An 18,571-nucleotide genomic window follows, 5' to 3' on the forward strand; every position below is an offset into this window, starting at 1 on the left:
TATTTGTTCGGAAATGAGCCAGGGATGTCTTGTCGGCCATCAGCAGCCAATACAGCAAGACAGTCCTCTGTCTCTCGCTTCCTGTGCCTCAAAGAACTTCCTAGAGTTCAGCACTGAAAACAAACAGCCTCTTGCCTAACCATCCCTGGCAGGGCACACGAGATGCAAAGGCACTACACCAGCAACCTGGAGCCTGCTGCCCAACTCCCTCCACGAATTACCCATTTCCCTGTTTCTCTCTTCCCAGGGATTCTGCCTTTCAACAGGATGGAGAACACACATCTACCCCCAAGAGTACCTAGGCTGTGGAATGTGAAATAACTACCTGTTGCAGGTGACACAGATTGCGGTCACTGAACATGGACAGATTACACAGAGTAATTCCTTCACATCTGCCTAGATAGAAAGGGATCACTCCAGCTGTGTGGCCCACACCACCCTGCTAGTGTGGACCAAACACCTGGATGTTTTTCTAGAAGCAGAGAAAATGATTTATTCCTTCAGAGTGCAGCCAGACCCTGTGGCATGGAGAAGGCGGGAGGCTGGGAGACCCTACAGCAATGGCAGAGTCACAGACAGTAAAGCCAGCTCTGCAGCACTAAATTACTGAGCAATATTTGTTCTCGTTGCAAGTGGGGGCCTGGGTCTCCATTACCTCTGCAAAGGGCACCTTGAAGAATAAACTTGTTAAACTTCAATCACAGCGGATTTTCTGCCGCCTCTGTATCGGACCAGTGCTAGGAAACAGTCTTTTGCATGAGGTCTTGTCCCTTTACACACCCTCTTCCCTCACAGATCTGGCCCATTTTAGAGGTTTCTCTGTCTGCACAGTGTAACTCATAGCACTGGCATCCTCAGCTACATTTTGGACTTCACAGTTCATCCAAGCCTTTGCCCACCATCTCAGGAAAGAAATCCAACCGACAACGTTTAAGCTTACCTGGAGCTGGCGCAGGGCTTTCTGCGCACTCTCCGGCTTCTTGTACTCCACAAATCCAAATCCCATGGAAAGCAAAGTGCCTGTCAGAAGAGGAAGGGGACTCAGTAGACTAGCAGGCAACAGTGACAATATTAAGCAAAAGATTTAAGAACAAATCAAGAGCAAGCAAGCGCTGATTGACAAAACTGGGAGGGGACAAACTAATACCCCAGGCAAAGTGCCAGCCTGCCCAAACCCTGACCCTAACGCTCCTTCCAAGCACCCCTTTCTGATTTGTTTTGACAAGACCCTGCTCTAGAACAGCTTGGTTTGGTGCCAATGTCGAAGAAGAGATAACCAGTGTTGCAGGCAAACCAGATTTTTTGCTTTGCCTAATTTCAGTGCAATCTCCTTAAATAAACCACTAAGTCCTATAAAACAACTGCTGGTCACAGTCAAGGTAACTTATCCCATTATGGACACACAAACATTTGTTTATACACAGGACTTTTCCCTCACGACTGAAACAAGACCTTCATTTGGAAAATGTGCCAACAACGCAGAAACGGGTGTGACTTTTGTTGCAGGACAGCAGTATGCAGGTTGCAGTTTGGTCCCCAGAGGAGACACTTCTGATCTGCGACTGCTTCAGAAATACATTTTGGCCAACACTTGGCAAGCAGCTGGTTACTGACCACTGCGGGGAGCCGAGCATGAGATCTGTTTCCGTCTGGACTGCCACATGCTTTATTTCCCATCATCACAAAGTTTTGCTTAAGAGACAAAATGCCTTTGAGGACTGTAAGGCACAGAAAGAGCAAGTACTTCTATAAACCTGGGCGGGCAGCTGCCAGTTCCACACCGAAGGAGGAGACACCTATTCCACGTTCCTGTACACCAAAGGTTTGCAGCGCCTACAGTCACACCACGCTTCTGAGGAACAGCTGACCAGTACAAGAGCCATAAATAAGGCTGAGCGAGGAAAGGGAAAACCAGAGCAAAACCACGTCTGGTTTCCAACTTCAAAACTTCAGTGGTAGCAGACTGTGGAGATGACCCCACAGTGACCAAAGGGGATCACTTTGGTAGGCGGTATGAGATCAGCCTAGACTCAAGTGTTGCTGTCTGGTCAGAAACATACCTACAGCCAGATATGCAAACGGTACTGAAGAGTTTGCTTTATTTTTTCCCTCTTTCACTGGATCCGAGTTTTCAAGTATCCCATGCAAGAGGAGCTCTGTTAAGGCAAAATCCCACAAAGCTGTTCAACTCCCTAACCTAAAATCTGGAAAGAAGGCACAGGCCATCCAGCCAGGGCTTGCCTTAAGCAGTCTTCCCTGTCCAACCACTCAGAAAGCAAGTGCAGTCAATGCAACAGGCATAACCACTCACCACCACAGCCTGCTGAGTTTGAAGCTGGCAGGCAGAAGGCGAACGAAGCCCACTCAGCACTGTACTCAGCCAGGCATCCTTGAAGATCCTGGCCGTTATTGTGGATAAAGCATGCCATACACAGCTTTAATCATTGTGGGACACTGGTCCCTTTCAACTTGCATCATGCTCTCTTCTGTGATCCTGAAGGAGTTGGCTTCTCTATCTCTATCTCAAAAGAAGGCCACGTCTCCACAAATCCCACAATAGAGCTTAACCTTCTAGACTGAACCCCAGGATATTTTTGGTTGCTGCTTTCAGCCATTTCAACAGGCACACTTCTAGAAATATTAAGGATTTCGCCAACGAGAACACAAATGCTCAGCCAGATGAATGCTAAAGCAATGCCACACCTGAGCCCTCAGCAACCAGCCGAGGGAAGGAATTGAACAGCAACATCTAGAGTACCTGCTTTGTCTTTCTTCTTGGATATCGTGCAGCTCTTCACAGCTCCCACTTTGGAGAATGTCTGCAAGGAATTTGGACACGTGATTCAGTTCCTTTTGTCAGAGGCTTGCAACTCGAGTGACAATGTAGCCCTCTTCCAGAGCCAGGAGCACATGCTCACAGGTCCACGTTCCCACAGCACACGCCTGACAAGCAGTCAGTGCAGCTGTGTCTTCTATTATAAAATTATTTCTGTACAAATATACCCTCCCAACACTCACACATGATCCTCCACCACTCCCCAGAAACTGTGCGTAGATCTGGGATGGCTTGGGAGGAACACTATGGGTTACAAGATGCCCTCAGCTGGGTAGGGACCTTAGGGGTGGGTGGCTCCTGTGATGCCCCCAGAACACAGCTCTTTCCAAGGACACGCAGGACGGACTGGAGGGCAGCAGGGGCTGCAAACCACCTATTCGACTCCCTTGTAAAACTGCAGCCAGAAGGCAGAAAAAGAAGAGGGGACGAGTCCTAGCCCTCCTCTGAACACGTACATTTGTTCCCAGACGCAAGTGGACCAGGGTCTCTACACAGTACCATAGTCCCAAGGTAGAGAAGCACAGGTCGAGGAAGCACTGACATTGCACCAGCATTCTTGGGCCATGAAACATGGCATTTTCCATGGCTACAAAAAACGGCAGAGATGACAATTCCCAGTTGCTTTTCCCTATTTGCTATTAATATCCCACGTGGCTTTAGAAATGCTATGATCTCTCCCAAGTGCTTTACTGAGGTAAAGCAGCACAGACAGCTCAATGCTGGTAAAAGCTTAGATGAAAAGCACATCTTAGTGAAACTATCATTTATTTATTTATTGCTTTAACACACAAAGCAGAATCACAGCTGCAGAAATGCTTGTCCCAAGGAAAAGCATCACAGAAAGCATAAGAAATGAGGAGTCTTAAAAGATTTCCTACTGCCTCCACCTGTCCCGAGGTGGAATTAAACCCCATCAAAACTGTTTCAGATACATTTTGTCTTAACCGACGCCTGAAAACCCAAAGCAGAGGTTCCCAGTCCCAGTACAATCCAGTGCTCCCTAATCTCCCATTAGGTCATACTGGCTGCAATACAACTCCTTTGAACATTTTATCCTCAGCACAACAGGTAGAGAACAGCTTGCCCCTTGCCTTCTGCAGCAGAGTAGAGCCCTTTCTTCTAGCCCACGCTGGGAGTGGGGGCTTTACTCCATCAGGCACCTCAGTCCAGCCCACAACCCCACATTCAACCCCCTCCATCACGGTGGACTGTGCTAAGGAAAACCCAGTCCCTTCTCCTCGCTTATAGCTCACCTCCTTCAGCGTGTCTTCTGTGGTGGCAAAGTTCAGGTTTTTGATGAACAAGGTACAACCAGGGATGCTTTCTTCTTCCTCCTCTTCTTCTTCCTCCTCTTCTTCCTGTGCTGCTGTTTCCTCCGAGCCTTTTATAGCTTCACCTGAAAAAGAGAATGAACCAACCTTGTAAGATATAACAAAGCCAAGTTTTGGGGGAGCTTACCCACTACCCCAGCTAACAGTTACTAGCCCAGCAGGAGTAGGCCACCTCTATTGGCTCCTTCTGGGCAGACATGGACTGAAGCAAGCTCAACACACAGTATATGAACATGTCCCCACGAAAACCTAAAATATTGCCTATTCTTTGAGTGTAGTGCTTCCCCAGCACTCATTGTCCCACCAAACCCAGTCAGACACCCGCTGAACTAGGCAAGAGGCCCCAAATGAGTCTGAACATCCTTCTGTGCTGCTCTAAAACCTCATCTCTGTTTAATACGTATCTGCAGGACATGAAACGAGAACTACCCCATCAGCATGTGAAGAAATATGGTCTGTTAAGCCCAAACACATACCGAAGGGCAATGAAGAACTGCACCCAGCACTGAGGCTGTGGTCTTAAAGGGCTTCACTATAGCATTAACACTTCCAGAGTTCGCACTCTGTGACCCACAAACCACACTCAGGTCAACAGCAGCACACAGTATTTTGTACAAATCTTGTTGTGGGATTCTGCAAAGACAAATCCGTAAAAAGAAAACCAAATAATCAAGCTGCAATTCAGCAGTCAGCATAACAGCTTCTTCTGGGGCACCAACCTTAGTACTGTACAGCTGCTCAGGGGGCACATCATCTGGCATTTGCGGTTGGCCTTACCAAGGAGAAAGGCTTTGCCAACTGCATTTTGACTCTCTCCATCCATATACCCATTCATCCATTTCCCTCTTCCCAACTCTTAACGTGGTTTAATAATTTCCACTGTACTTAACACAATGAAGAGGCCTCAAAGCTACTGAGCTTTTGCACACGCGGGAGGGTGGGGAGATACCTGTTGGATCCTGCACTGAAGTGGAGGCTGCAGTGGGACTAGGCCCTTGTTAGACATCAGAGAATACACACAAGCGTGCTCTCTCGCTTTCTCTCATGCATTGACTCATCAGCTCCTTTCCTCGCTAGACCGCTTGTCTTTTAGAGCGGCTTCATCCCCTACAGCACAGCTGACTGTGCTCAGACGGGGTAAACTATGTACCTCCCTTTGACATCAGCAGCCCCCGCAGTGATTTTTCTAGGCTTATTTTTCCCTCATTCTGTACGAGGAGAGCTTGCACTGGGCCAGGGGTGTGCAGAAGTCCCCCCGGCTCCATCCCAAGAGCTGTCCTTGCACAGCACGTAACAGCACACATGCTCAGGTCAGGCCCAGCTTACAGAGAACAGCTACTGCTCACCCAACAGCTGCTGCCAAGACCAGACTAGACCAAAAATCTCTTCCCAGAGCCTGTGTTTGTTAGCCCAGTCCAAACTGAGCCTGTGCACTGCAAGCAGCACTTCACTGCCCACGCTGCACCCAGGAGGCAAGGGAAGCAGGGGCAGGAACAAGCACAGTGCTTGTGTGACGTGATTAACTAACGCACCACAGACAGGGTGACACTAAGGGCTGTGCAGACAACTTCATTGGGTTGGTTTCATCCCCAAAGGGTCAGGAATATCAGCATTGCTGCTTTATGCATAAAGGAGCAACGGAACAACCAGAGATCTCTCTGTCCCAAAGTCGAAGTTCTTACCAGGTACCAGCCTTGTTTTGCCCTCCTTTTCTGGAGCCTCAAGGGTTTTTTTCTGAGGGGCTGGGCTGAAGAAGACACCCATGGGAGCCCATTCCAGATACAATGGCACAGAATGAAACTGTAAAGAGAACACAGGAGAGAAAGGAAGGTGGAGGGCAAGAAAAAGCTCTGCTCTCAGCTTTATTTTGCTTTCACTCCGTAATGGAAAACAACAGTGGAAAAGCTGAGCAACTTTTTTCAGATGGCTAAACTCTTTCACCGAAGGACAGTCTGCATCCAGCCTCACACTGGACCACAATCTACCATGGACCGCTCCTGTATTGCAAAAGGTAAAAGAAACCCTCTCCAGGCCACCGAGATTTTTCTAGAAACATCACAGCTCCCTCCTCCAGCCATCTCCTGCAGGCTGAGAGCCCTACTCAGCCACTGCTGCACTAGGATGCACCAGACATCTCCCTAAACCCAAGGGATCAAGGGCAGCAGCAGTGGCTCTGGGATAACTCACTTTCCTCAAAAGTCCTCTGCCCCTCATATTTGTAGCAAGCACTCCTTTCTGCAGCTTCACAACTAGCCAAGATCCACACTCTCCAGGCAGCAGCCCACCCCTTGCCACACTCACCTTGGAGTAGGCCAGCCTGGTGAACGCTTGCTTTGCCTCAGTTGGCTCCAGGAACTCCACAATGGCCGTGATGCCTCCTTCTGGCAGCAGCACCCGGCCCAGGCTCCCGTGTTTGCCAAAGACATCCTCCAGCTCCGCTACACTTGTGCTGGCTGGGAGGTTCTTTACCAGGATCACTGTTTTACTCCGTTCACCAGCCGCCTGCCATGTTCAGCGGGGAAAGAAAGGGGAGATGGGATTTAAAAAAGCAAAACCTAGTATCTTACCAACTAAAGATGATCTAACACACTGTGCCCTCTCACTCCACTTCATCCCTTTCCAGGATCCAAGAGGGCCAACAGCCACTTGGAAAACACTTTGTATAAGATTCACCCCCCCAGTACAAGCTCCCTGTTCCACAAATGCTCATGTATGGAGGTTTCAGCTCCACATCCACCCTGGTACAGACACAGGACTCCTCCTCTGCCCACAGCAAGCTGACTGTCATACTGGAAGACATCATACTATGTATTTCAACCATCCCGAGGGTAGCTGCATTTTCAAATAGACAGAATACTTCCTAACCCATGTGAGGGTTCGATCCCGCAAAACACTGAGGACTTAACTACTAATTTCAAAGAAAGCTGAGGACACTAAGATTAGATCATCACATAGAAGAGGTAGGTCCACGTAGCTGCCGCCAGTTGGGCATCTCACCTGACTGAAGGAATCCAGGCTGACTCCGTTTTCAATGAGGAACTGGCGAATTTCCTGGACCAGCTCAGTTTCTCCCAGAGCAACCCTCACTGCCACACTGTCTTTACTCTCCTGCAAGAACATCAGTCACCTGTTATTCCTGCTGCTCTCAGAAGCAGATGCAAAGGGAATTTGGCAGAAACCTTGAAGGTGAAATGCTCCAGCTCCCTCTGAGGCTGCTGGGAGTTTTGCCATTGGAGTCAGAGTGCTTCCCAAAGCAAAATGAAATTTCCAGGAAGGATCTGAACTTTAGGATATAAATTTCCATCAGCTTCTAGTTATGTAGAAATGCAAAATTCAGCCATAGAAAAGCAGAGTGGGAAGGAAGGCTGGGAGTGTCACTGTCCTCCAGTGACAAAGGGATTGTTCGGCTCAGATCCCACAGGGAAGCTACAGCACCACAGAAGCTTTTGCTGCACAAAAAGATCAGGAAGGCCCTGGGCACAAGGAAGCAGATAGGAAAGTGATTTCCCACCCTAGCTGATCAATAACCCAACTCACATGATCCAGCACTTGGCTTTTGGAAGCATTGTACTTCTGAGCAATGGCATCAGCCACGGCATTTGTCCCCACAAACAATGTGTTCCAGTTGTGAGAGCTGGGAAGAGAAAGAAGAGCCAGGTTCAGAGTCACGCGGTCCCTTCTTCCACTGGTGTCTCTCTATTCAACAGTCCCGGGTAAAAAACAGCTTTGAATGACACCATTAGCAGCCAGAGTGCAGAGTTAGAGCGAAAGAAGAGTAGAATGTTCTTAGAGAAGGGACAGGATGAGGGAGATGTGACTGGAGAGTAAACAGAAAGGCAGCTTAGCTCTTCTTCCCTAGAGAACCTAGGTCACAGCTCTGCAGTTACAGCTGGAAGCTCAGATGTTGGCTCAGAGGAACACACGCTTTTTCAATTGGTTTCCTAAAAGCACAAAGCCCAAGCAAGCAAGGCTGTGCTCCTTTCCCTTCAAGTTTGAAAATATCAGCCACTACTTTCAAATTAATCTGTCACATAGAAAGAAAAAGTTCCTACAAGTTTTAGAAATACAGGTGGCCAAGTAGAAAGACCCAACTGATCTGAAACCACTACCCTGAAGAATTACAGCATCAGACCAACTTACTAGACACCAGAGAAATAAAAATCATACTCAAAGCTGTTCAAACCCATGTTTTTCTCAAGTTATGCTGTTCACTGAACTATTAGAGCTACTAACACAGAGGAATCAAGTAGGTAAGAGAGATAAAGGCAAGAGAGCTAGACAGCAGATGCTTTCTTGACTCTGGTAATTTATACAGCCCTCACAAAGACCCCACATGCATTCCTGCCACCTGGAAATTTGGCAGGTTGTGTTTGTCTTGCTCCACTACAAGACATCTCTGTACCTGGTACTCTTGGCTTTATCCTTGGCCTCTTTCTGCTTTTTGTAGGAGGAAGTCTCTTCTGCATCTACATCTTCAATTTTTTCCTTTTTGATTGTGGATGGTAAAAGATGCATCATTCTACCCTAGAAGAAAAGAAGAAGAGGTCCAGCAGCTCCAAAATAACCTACAGACGTTCATGAACTAAGCAGAGTGGAGGAGATTTTCTGGCACCTTTACTTATCAAGCAGGACTTCCTAAGTGGAAGGAGGGAACCTTCCTTCCCAAAAGAGACGTTACTGCAAGTCAGAGTAGCTACACAATGTGAGATACTGAGACTCCACTTCTAGTTCAGATTTTGGTACCTGCAAGGCTGTTCAAATCAGGCTACTCTACCAAAAGTACCAGTGTTCCCATACAGCAAGGTAAAAGAAACTAAACCTTTCCAGCCAAGGACAGAAGCAAACACTTGGTCACATTATTAACAAACAGGCTCACCAGCTGCAATCCAATACCACAGGAAAACCATCAGTCACTGTACCTGGAACACTTGCCCATCCATTTCTGTGTAGGCCTTCACCGCATGCTCAGGAATCATATAGGTGATGAATGCAAACCCTTTGGGTTTCTTGGTCAGTCTGTCTATAGGGAAATGGATCTCCGAGAGGGGTCCTGCAAAAGGCAAGGCTTTACCATGACAGATGTCCTGCACAGCCATCATACACTCTGAACTGGCACCTCCTGGCCAAAACCGGGGAGGAGGGGAGCCAGGGAGGGCAGAGCAGCCCTGGATATTGCAGAGGGTGTGTGGTGAGCCACCAGCCTGAGTGAGGAGCAGCTGACTGCAGACTGACAAGGCAGGTCCAGCAAAAGCACCCCAAGTCCAGCTGTGCACCACGTGACTTTGACACACAACACAAACCAGGCAAGTTCTGAGCAGCTGCATTTACTTTCAGTCAGAAATAAAGATTTCCACAACCTAACACTGTGTTCCCCCGCAGGATACTCTAACGCCAAGACAACTTTAAATTTGTTTAACTTTGAGCTAGAAAAGGGAAGCTTCAAACTCCCACTCGACATGCCAAACACGAGCATGAATTTGGGGTGTACCTCAGAGATTCACCTCTTACCTATTGTATCCAGCAATCTCCTGCATGCATTTCATGCAGCAGGTGCTTTTGGTTATCTTTTCCTCCTCCCCATGCCACTAGGACTCAGAGCCTTCACTGACTGGCAAGAGTTTTTACCATTGCATCCGAGATGTGACAAGAGGGGCGAGGGCAGATGCACGCAGCAGTATGTGCTTCGAGCAAAGAAGCACGGAGCCAGCATCATTACAAAGCTGAGCAGCCACAGCAGGCAACAAAGGCAATGGGAGTCAGTCCACATTCAAGATGTGTTGGACACACAGCTTTGTCCATTCACACCCAGCAAGAAAACCTCCATGTGCATGAAGGAACGACGTAGCCCTACAAATCCCAAGCAGATAAGCAAATACTTACCGTACTTGGAGAAGATCTTCTCCAAGTCCTCCTCAGTGCTAGTAAAAGGAAGATTCCTGACAAAGAGTCTCCCCGATTCAGACAAGTCCTCCTCTTCTTCATCATCCCTCTTCCTTCTTTGCCATGTGTGCTTATCAGGTTTTGCCGTAACAGTTTCTTTTGTGGTATTCCTGCATCGGAATACCTCAACGCATCGCCCACCTAATCCACACACACAGAGGCACATTAGATGCTTCCCAAGGCCATGGGCAATCAATATCAATGCACAAAGAGCCTGGGCTTACAGCAGCAACAGAGCTCCAGCCTTTCTGCCTGTGCCAACCTAGTCCACAGGCTTCCAAGTAGATATTCCCATTCTACACAGGATTATTGCAAATATAATGTTAGTAGGTACACTAAGGGTTAGGCCAAGAACAGGTTTCAAACACAGGCTTACAGGATCGTTTGTACAAATCCCCTGTACTATCCCAACCAGATTTGAACAGTATCATTTTTATACCAAGAGTAAGATACACTTCAAGCACATGACAAAAACTGAGAGCCAAAAAGCAACACGCACAGCTCAGTCACTCGCCAATTCTATGCCGTTCCTGACACGGCACCTGGTTTATCCCACATCAGCTGAGCACAGGAAATCACCCCCACCATCTGCCTGAGAAAAACTGAAACAGGAGATACTTCTGCAGTGAACACTTCAGCAGCTGAGCACCCTGCCATCAACATCAGCCAGAACAAGAAGGAACAAATAGCCCTTACCTATGTATTCTTTCTTTCGCTTCAAGGCTCTCTGCACTTCTGCTTCACTCTTCAAGTCAACAAAGATATAACCTTGGAGGAAGGAAAGGTTCAACTGAGCATCATGTGGGGACTAATTGGCTAATTAAGGGTAAATTGGGCTTTCTTTAATATAGATTCCTATAGATAAAGCATTCAGCTCCCATTGAAGTTTCAATCCAGCCTGAAAATGGCCATGTCAGACTGGAAGGCTGCCTTTTAAAAGCTTATTCTCTACATGTGAACCAAAGAAGCCTGACTTAACAGCTGAAGTAGGCTTTCACAGGTGTCTCCAAGAGCAAATAAAAGCGCATCCGCTGTTAGGCTACGAAAGGAAAACAGCACATAGCCAAGTTCCCTGCCAGCTCTGATGACCAGCAACACACTCCTCCTGATGGGCACCTCCAGTAGCCACAGCCTGTCAGGAGAGCCACCTTGGCTAAGGACGGCTCTGCAGCCAATACGCACTGGTCAGCAAAGTCCCTAGGTGCTGTTGCAGCTATCCCAGAGGAAGAGACTTTTCGTTAGTGTGGTTTGGGATATTTAGGAAAGTTCCAGAGACACATCAAAGAAAAGGCTCCTGCTGCTACTCCTAAGGGAGCACAGCCAACATAACTCTGCCCGCGGCATCGTATGGACAGCAACTAGGGCAGGTGAGCTGCAAAGTCATAGAAAGGTCTGTAAGAACCAGGACATGAGCCACCAATTTGGAATTGCAGATGAAGAGAGCAGAGGTGTGACCGAGAGGTCCTCTAACTCCCACTTCCACATACAGACATTACCTGTATTTTTCCCCTGGGCATTTTTTCCTATCCGGATTGCCACTGGCTTCAAAGGCAAGAAGAATTCACGAACTTTTTGCTGCAGGAAGAATTAGAATTAAGTAAGTTCTCAGATACAGGAAGAAGCAGGTTTCAGACTTAGGTTGTTTCTGTACTTGATAAAAAGAATACACCATGTGCAACACACAACGTATCTGCACAAAGCCAGTTCAAAAGTTCCTCCAAGCACCCGCACAACCCTCAAAACAGCTCCATAAGTGAAGATAGAAGCCTTTGCAAAGATCACACCACATTACACCTGAGAACACCCTTGAGCCTCCCTTCCCAGCTTGGTAACAAAGCTTGCCTCAGTGATGTTCAAGGGGGCACCACGAAGTTTCACTGTGTATGGTGTACTGGCTTCTGCTGTGCTGCCTTGATTCTGCACAGAGATGGGAGAGGGAAAAAAAAAAAAAAAAAGGCAAGCTGAGTGAAAAATAACAAAAAAACCCATAGCAGAACAAGCCAGTCTTCTCCAACAAACAGGAGGCTGAAGAGCGGAAGAGAATATCAAGAGATTCTTGCAGCTGCCTCAGGTTAGGCAGGAAGTGCCAGGTTTGGCTCGGATACTCAAACCCAGTCACTAAAAACTGATTTCTGCAGAACAGCGTTTCCTGCACACAGAGACTGACACAGGAAAAACAGAAAAGCCTCCGAGAAGTGCATTAGCAGCACCTGTTTGGAAGTCCCATCTCTGGGAATTCAAGAAATACTCACAGGAGATCCAGCAAACTAGTTTAATGGCTCCAGCCCAGTGAGCCAAGAAAGCTGGTACCTACAGAGTCCCACAGCTTTCCAGCTTTCAGCTCCTGCTTTAGATAAGACAAAAGTCGAATTCAGCTATACCTCTAGAGTGGGCCCTTTTTTCTTCTTCTCCACTGTTCTCTCTTGCTGTGTTTGTTGGGCTTTTGGCTTCCCCCTTTTATCTGTGCAGGTGCTGATGGTTTCTGCAGTGCCCAGATCTTCCTCATTCTCACTTTCCTCTTCTGTCTCCTCACTATCTGTTTCTTCCTCTGTACTGGATGGTGAGGACGAATCCTTGACTACTTTAGATTTCAAGTAATCCATATCCGAGAGGTCTTTGCTGGTAGCTGCCTTCTTACCTCCTTTCTTTGCTGTTGGAGAGACCAGAGAAGTTTTGCACACAGATGCTGCTGCACTCTCCTCAGCCAGGTAAAAGCTGAGAACTGACACAACCATGAGAACCACACCTCCTTCTCCTTTACCCTTTCCATGGAAAGGAAAAGTTTGAGAATAGCAGAGCAGTTTCATCTCAGCACTTCCAGACTGACAGTCTGGATCACTGTTTTTCAAAGCAACAGTTCACATATAGAACAATTCAGAAAGGAGCTTGAGGAATTCCATGGCAAAGTATTTTGACTCCATTTTAATGAAATACTTTAAGTAGACCCCGGAGAAGATTTTCGATTGTTTAGTTTAGTTTTGCAGGGAAAAGAACAGAGGAAGCAGTTTCTCCTCAACACCCCTCTACCAAAGATCAACTGATCACACCTACATTTTAACCCAAGGAAAGATGAGAAGCAGCAGAGAAAATGCCATTCACAGCCATAGGACAGCATAAGGAAATACCACATAGAGAGGAGAAAAGCTTCAAAACCACATTAGTTACTGGTGCAGGGAGACTGGATTCTAACACAACATACACCAAACTGCAGCCCAGATTTCTCAGTCTTCTAAGTTAACCCACTGCTCCACTAGGATACCGTTTTCCTTTCAGGATCCAGGACACTGAACTCTGCCCCTTCTCATCAAATCTGACAGGGTGCAAGGACACACCGTTTACAGAAATGTGCATCAAAGGCAGACCAGACAAGTTCACAGACAACAGCTATAGGTTACTAAAAACGGTTTCTCTTTAGAAACCACATCCAGCTCTGGAAACCCTGGAGATGAAAGAAGCTGCAGGCTAGGACAGCATTTAAGGGAAAAATGCAGATGTTTGCCCTGTTACTCTTGCCTAGACATTGACTTAAGGACCCAGGGGAAAGCACAAATGCCATCCCCTTAATATCAGAAACTGCATTTCCCACATTACCACAAATTTGGGAAAACAACCATAAATCCACAGCACACAGAATGAATCCCATGCTTGAGAAACCACCTTCCTGATTACACTGTCTCCATTTGTAGGCAAGACTCAGAGCTGGGTCCTATCAGCACACCTGCCCTCATTCACCATGACAAAGACAAGCAAAGGGCGATAGTTCATTTCAGTACCTTCAGTTTCCTCCTCATCTTCAGAGGGTTCATTCCCATCCTCACTCAGCTCCTCAGACTCATCTGAATCAAAGTTGAGATAATCAGCTGCTGGCTTTGCTTTTCCCTTCTTGGGCTCCTCTGCCAAAGTGTCATTAGCCCAAGTGGCCACTTGAGACCGTTTCTGGTGAACTACCAAAAACTCCTGGAATGTTTCATCTTGTTCCAACTGTTGGGAAAGAAATAAGCACACAAGCTGTGAAGAACTAGCAGCAAGTCTGAATTTAAAGATATCATCTAATTCCCAGCAACATAAAAAAAATCCCTTAAGGGGAGTTCGCTTCACAGTAATAAGGTGAGCACTTAATGTGACTAAAGTCTTCTCGAGATCTCTCAGTCTTACTGTTTCTGTTTTGTAACTGATGTTTAGAAAGCACTTTAAAGAAGGAAACAAACATTAACAAGAAAAAAAATTATACAAGTTAAACATGACAAACTCACATAGGGTTAAAAAGCAGAGTTGTTCAAACAGGATTGTCCTGGACACAGTGCATGGTCACACAGGAGTAGCTGACAACTAAAAAATTGGTCTTCAGTGTTGGGATTGTTCAAATAATGGTTTTTTTATAGTAGAATCTGACTGTCACTGAGTTGGTTAAATCATATACCTTGCCTGAATGAAAGCATGGGAAACAGTACAGAAAATACCTATTCAGCTCTTGCTTTTAATACAAACTAGCAACAATATAGGGATTGCAATTCAACCTCAACTCACCTCCTTTAAGTTTTCCACAGGATCTTTCTTCTTTTTATCCTAGGGAAGAAAAAATCATATTTTTTTTTTAGAAAGGCTCATTAGAAGCATAGCCAAGATAATTTCAGGTAACCTAACGGCACAGGGAACACAGATCCTAAGGCAGAAAATACCAGAACTAGGACTCCCAACAGCCACTGTCCCAACTACTCTGTCCTTTTCTCCACACACCAGGCTACCCTTCTCGCCGCCAAGTCACTGACATACACCAGAGCCTCCAGGAACAAGCAAGACTCACTTTTTTTGTGCCTGCAGGAGCTGCACTTGCCATGGGTTTCTTGGTCTGTTTTTCTGGGGTAGGGACCTTCTGAGAGTGTTTACTCCATGCTTTGGGTTTTGAAGGGTCACCAAAAGACTTGCATAACTCAACCTGAAAATAATCAGATCTTTAATTAAACATATGCTTCTGTTAACTGCTGGATAAGCCTCCATCAGGAACCTTTCTTATAACCTTGACAGGATGGAGGGGGCATGTGCAGGATAAGAACAGGCACCTTCATACAGACATTCATTTTAAAAGCAGAGAGCCACATATTCACTCAACATGGGGAACAGTTTGTTGTGCTCATTTAAGCACAGTTCTCCTGTTTTATCATGAATTGTTCTCTGTCAGAACAAGATGGATGACTTGAAATGAAAAAAATGAGCTTAAGTTCAAAATGTTAGATTATGACAGCTCAAAATCTTAACACCGCTGTTCCAGCCAGCACTGAATTCACTGCTAGTGCACAAACACAGCCCATGGGAATCAAGTACCTGCTTGAGACACCAGCAATGAGGCCTGCTACCAGGCTTTGCTATTTTGCTGCAGGGGACTTAATCTTTAGACTTTCTTGGCCCCCAGCTATTGACCCCTAAGACCACCAAAATCTCCAATGACAAACTTTCTTAAGAATCAAAAGGAGGTATTTTTAAAGATCAACTCACTGTGATTCTGGAAGTGTCTATAAAACTTCTGTTGAAATGGTTCAGGGCTGTCTGAGCTTCATCTTCAGACTTGTAGCCAATGAAACCAAATTTCCGGAACTTGCCATCCTTGGTGAACTTCAAGCAACAATCTGTCAGCGTACCAAAGGCAGCAAACAATTTCCGAAAGCGATCTTCCTTCATCTGGGAAGCGCAGAAGGACAGCAGGAAGGCAAATCAGAAATGTAATACAGTTAGAGCCACGCTTTGTGGACAAGTCCAAAACAAAACATTTTCTATCAACAGGCTTCCAAAGTGCTGTAGGAACCACACAGTCTCACAGCAACACGAACAAAAACCCAACACATGAGCCACTGAACCCTTTCATCTCCCCAAGAACCCCCACATGTGCAGATCTCCACCTGTAGTACCCCTGCAGCTCAAGGGGGCACCCAGCTCTCGGGGAGCCCAGGGCCTGCCACAGTGAAGCCCCCAGTTCAACCCCAGGCCCGGTGGGACCTCACGGGGGACCCAGGTGGCAGCAAAGCAGCACAGCGAGCACCTGCACCCACCTCCCTGACAGCGAGCGAAGGGCCGGGGCCCCGACAAGCGCCGCTCCCCCGGCCTGAGGGGCTGCCAGCTCCCTTCCCTGCGGCTCTCCCCCAGCCCATGCCCCACACTGCCCGCTCCCCGCCAGGGCGGCCCCCTGAGCTCTCCTGGGGCACCCCCTGCCCAAAGGCCCCCACCATCCTACCCCCAAGGGAGCCTCCCCGCTCTCCCACAAGGACCCCCGCCCCAGCACACCTCCAGGACCCCTCAGAGTCCCTCTCCCCAGCACATCTTCGGACCCCGACCGGAGGACCCTCTCTCCCTAGAATCTCCCCGCTCCCCCGCGTCCCCACCACACGGCGGACCCCCTCCCCTCCTGGGCCTCCCCCCGCTCAGGAGCCCGCGTCCCCCCTCAGACCCAGCTCCAGAGCCGGCAGTCCCCCTCCACCCCGCAGACACCGCACCCATGCGACGGGCTCACCCCGTTGGGAAGGTTCTTCACGATAAGCCGCGACATGGCAGCGACAGCAGACAGGCGCCACACGGCACAAGGCGAGGCCCCGCCGCGCTCAGCGCCGCACACGCCGTCCCGCGGGCGCCGCCATCTTCCCGCCGAGTCACGTGGGCGAAGGACTGCGCTGCGCAGGCGCCAGAGGCGGGGCCTGGCAAAGGCCTTAGCAACCGGCCCCTAGCAACGGCGCGCGGGACACCGGGGAGCATCAACGGAGCATCGAGGGGGCAGGCACCGGCAGCGTATGGGGGGGCGGGGGGAAACGCGGAGGGGACTGGGGACCCGGCCGCATGCGGGGAGAGCCGGCAGCGCCGTCCCGGGGGTCACCGCGACCCCCCGCCAGCCCCTGTCAGCCCCGCCCCGGTGATGCTGCGTGCCCCCCCGCCTCCGCATCAGCGGGGACCCCTGCTGCCCACCCCCGGCTGTCTCCGAGGCGTGCGGCTGCAGCCCCGCGGGCCGGCCGCGCTGCTCCGTGGGGCCGGAGGAGGGAGCTCCGCGCCCGCCGCTGCACGGCAGCGCCCACCCGAGCAGGACCCCCGCGGGGGCTATGGAGGGGTTGGGGGTGATACGGGGGGACGCCGCAGCGTGCCTCGCCGCCCTGCTGTCCCACCCAAAGCCCCCGCGGCAGGAGCAGGGAGGGAAGGGTGACAGGGCTGAGCAAAAGCGGCCTCTCCCCGAGGAACAGCTGAACACCACAAACAGTGGATGCTGGGTTGCAGAAGCTCCAGCGGACAAAAGAGGCCAAAGATGATGGAAGATAAATTCCTTGAGGGTTATTAAACACCGGAGGTTCTCTCCTACCTGGACATCTGTTGCTGGAGGGCAAGCGTACTGTGGAAAAGTGGGACTCCTACCCTTCAAGCATCCCCTCTTCCTCACAGCCCTTCAGTCCAGCTCTGCCCATTTCACATGAGGGGCAGTGACCTGGACCTGAAATCTGACTTTACACCTTTCTCCCCAGAGGAAGATGCTCAGGACAGCTCTCAGCTTCAGCACAGCTCTCACTAGTTTTTCACCCTCATTTGGCTCCACACCAGGGATGCAGGCTGCCCCCACCCAGAGCAAGCCACCCTGGCACTGAGGTCTTACACCCCACAAACAGCTTGGGCAGGGACACCATCTCCTAATGCCCTTCTGAGGCTGGCTCTGCCCGTCCCAAAGGCTCAAAGAGCAGGGAACACATGGCCACAAGCTCTTTGATGGAGGCAGCCCTAAACCCAGCCACACCACTGCTACATCCCAGTGTCCTGGCGGGAATGGGATGCAGGCTTGTTAACTGGAGAGCCTAGCCGGAGCCCATGCTCTCCCCCCAGGTAAGCAGCAAGGGAAACACATTTTGCAGGGAAGGAGAGCTGAGGCAACGGCCAGGCTCAGTGCATGGGAAACAGGAGAGAGCAGGATGCTGCTGGGTCTGTCACCTGGTGCCTTGCTCAAAGGGAAAATGTCCAGCACAAACCCCTCTCACCCCACAGCCCCGACTGAAGGTACCCAGAAGGAGATGCTCCTGCTTCTGCTCACCTGGCCCTTCAGAGGGGTCTCTGTGTGGTGTCACGGTACCAAGGACCAAGCTCCCTCCCCCTCTTGCCCTCTTCTCCTGCCTCGTCCTTGGCCAGGCTGTCAGGCCCATCACTTGGGATGAAGGCTAGCACTGACAGGGCTGCACTCACACCATCACTAACACATCCAGACCTTGCCCTTGTCACTCCTATCCTCTCCAAGACACTTACTCTCTCTCCCCTCATCTTCTCCTCACATGCTGCTTGTAGCCAGCAGCAGTGCCCAGCTCCTGCCCACACAGCACTGTCCATGCCTGTTCCTGCCTCCTAACAAGGCACCACTGGGACAGAGACACACCTTGGCCTTGGCCAGCCATCCTGCTCTTGACAGGTCCTCATCTCCAGCCACAGCTTCACCTGGGGCTGCAGTTTCTCT

At 49.2% G+C, this 18,571-nt stretch overlaps 1 protein-coding gene across 1 annotated transcript in view; it reads right to left on the reverse strand.

Annotated features, from left to right (window-relative positions):
- Window positions 1–16,753, reverse strand: part of RBM19 (RNA binding motif protein 19) — a 70,265-nt gene extending 53,512 nt beyond the window's left edge. The window contains exons 1-19 of the mRNA XM_055722905.1: window positions 16,610–16,753; window positions 15,601–15,783; window positions 14,912–15,043; window positions 14,635–14,673; window positions 13,881–14,088; window positions 12,489–12,757; window positions 11,950–12,024; window positions 11,604–11,682; window positions 10,804–10,875; window positions 10,048–10,248; window positions 9,087–9,217; window positions 8,570–8,691; window positions 7,705–7,801; window positions 7,165–7,275; window positions 6,469–6,669; window positions 5,850–5,967; window positions 4,090–4,232; window positions 2,759–2,819; window positions 941–1,020 (exon numbers count right to left, since the gene is read on the reverse strand). Of these exons, the coding sequence (XP_055578880.1) occupies window positions 941–1,020; window positions 2,759–2,819; window positions 4,090–4,232; window positions 5,850–5,967; window positions 6,469–6,669; window positions 7,165–7,275; window positions 7,705–7,801; window positions 8,570–8,691; window positions 9,087–9,217; window positions 10,048–10,248; window positions 10,804–10,875; window positions 11,604–11,682; window positions 11,950–12,024; window positions 12,489–12,757; window positions 13,881–14,088; window positions 14,635–14,673; window positions 14,912–15,043; window positions 15,601–15,783; window positions 16,610–16,645 (2,358 nt within the window). The 5' untranslated portion in view covers window positions 16,646–16,753. The remainder of the gene's footprint in view (window positions 1–940; window positions 1,021–2,758; window positions 2,820–4,089; window positions 4,233–5,849; window positions 5,968–6,468; window positions 6,670–7,164; window positions 7,276–7,704; window positions 7,802–8,569; window positions 8,692–9,086; window positions 9,218–10,047; window positions 10,249–10,803; window positions 10,876–11,603; window positions 11,683–11,949; window positions 12,025–12,488; window positions 12,758–13,880; window positions 14,089–14,634; window positions 14,674–14,911; window positions 15,044–15,600; window positions 15,784–16,609) is intronic.
- Window positions 16,754–18,571: the final 1,818 nt, after the last annotated feature.

This window comes from Falco cherrug, chromosome 1 (assembly GCF_023634085.1).
Source record: "Falco cherrug isolate bFalChe1 chromosome 1, bFalChe1.pri, whole genome shotgun sequence".
Taxonomy (NCBI): Eukaryota; Metazoa; Chordata; class Aves; order Falconiformes; family Falconidae; genus Falco; species Falco cherrug.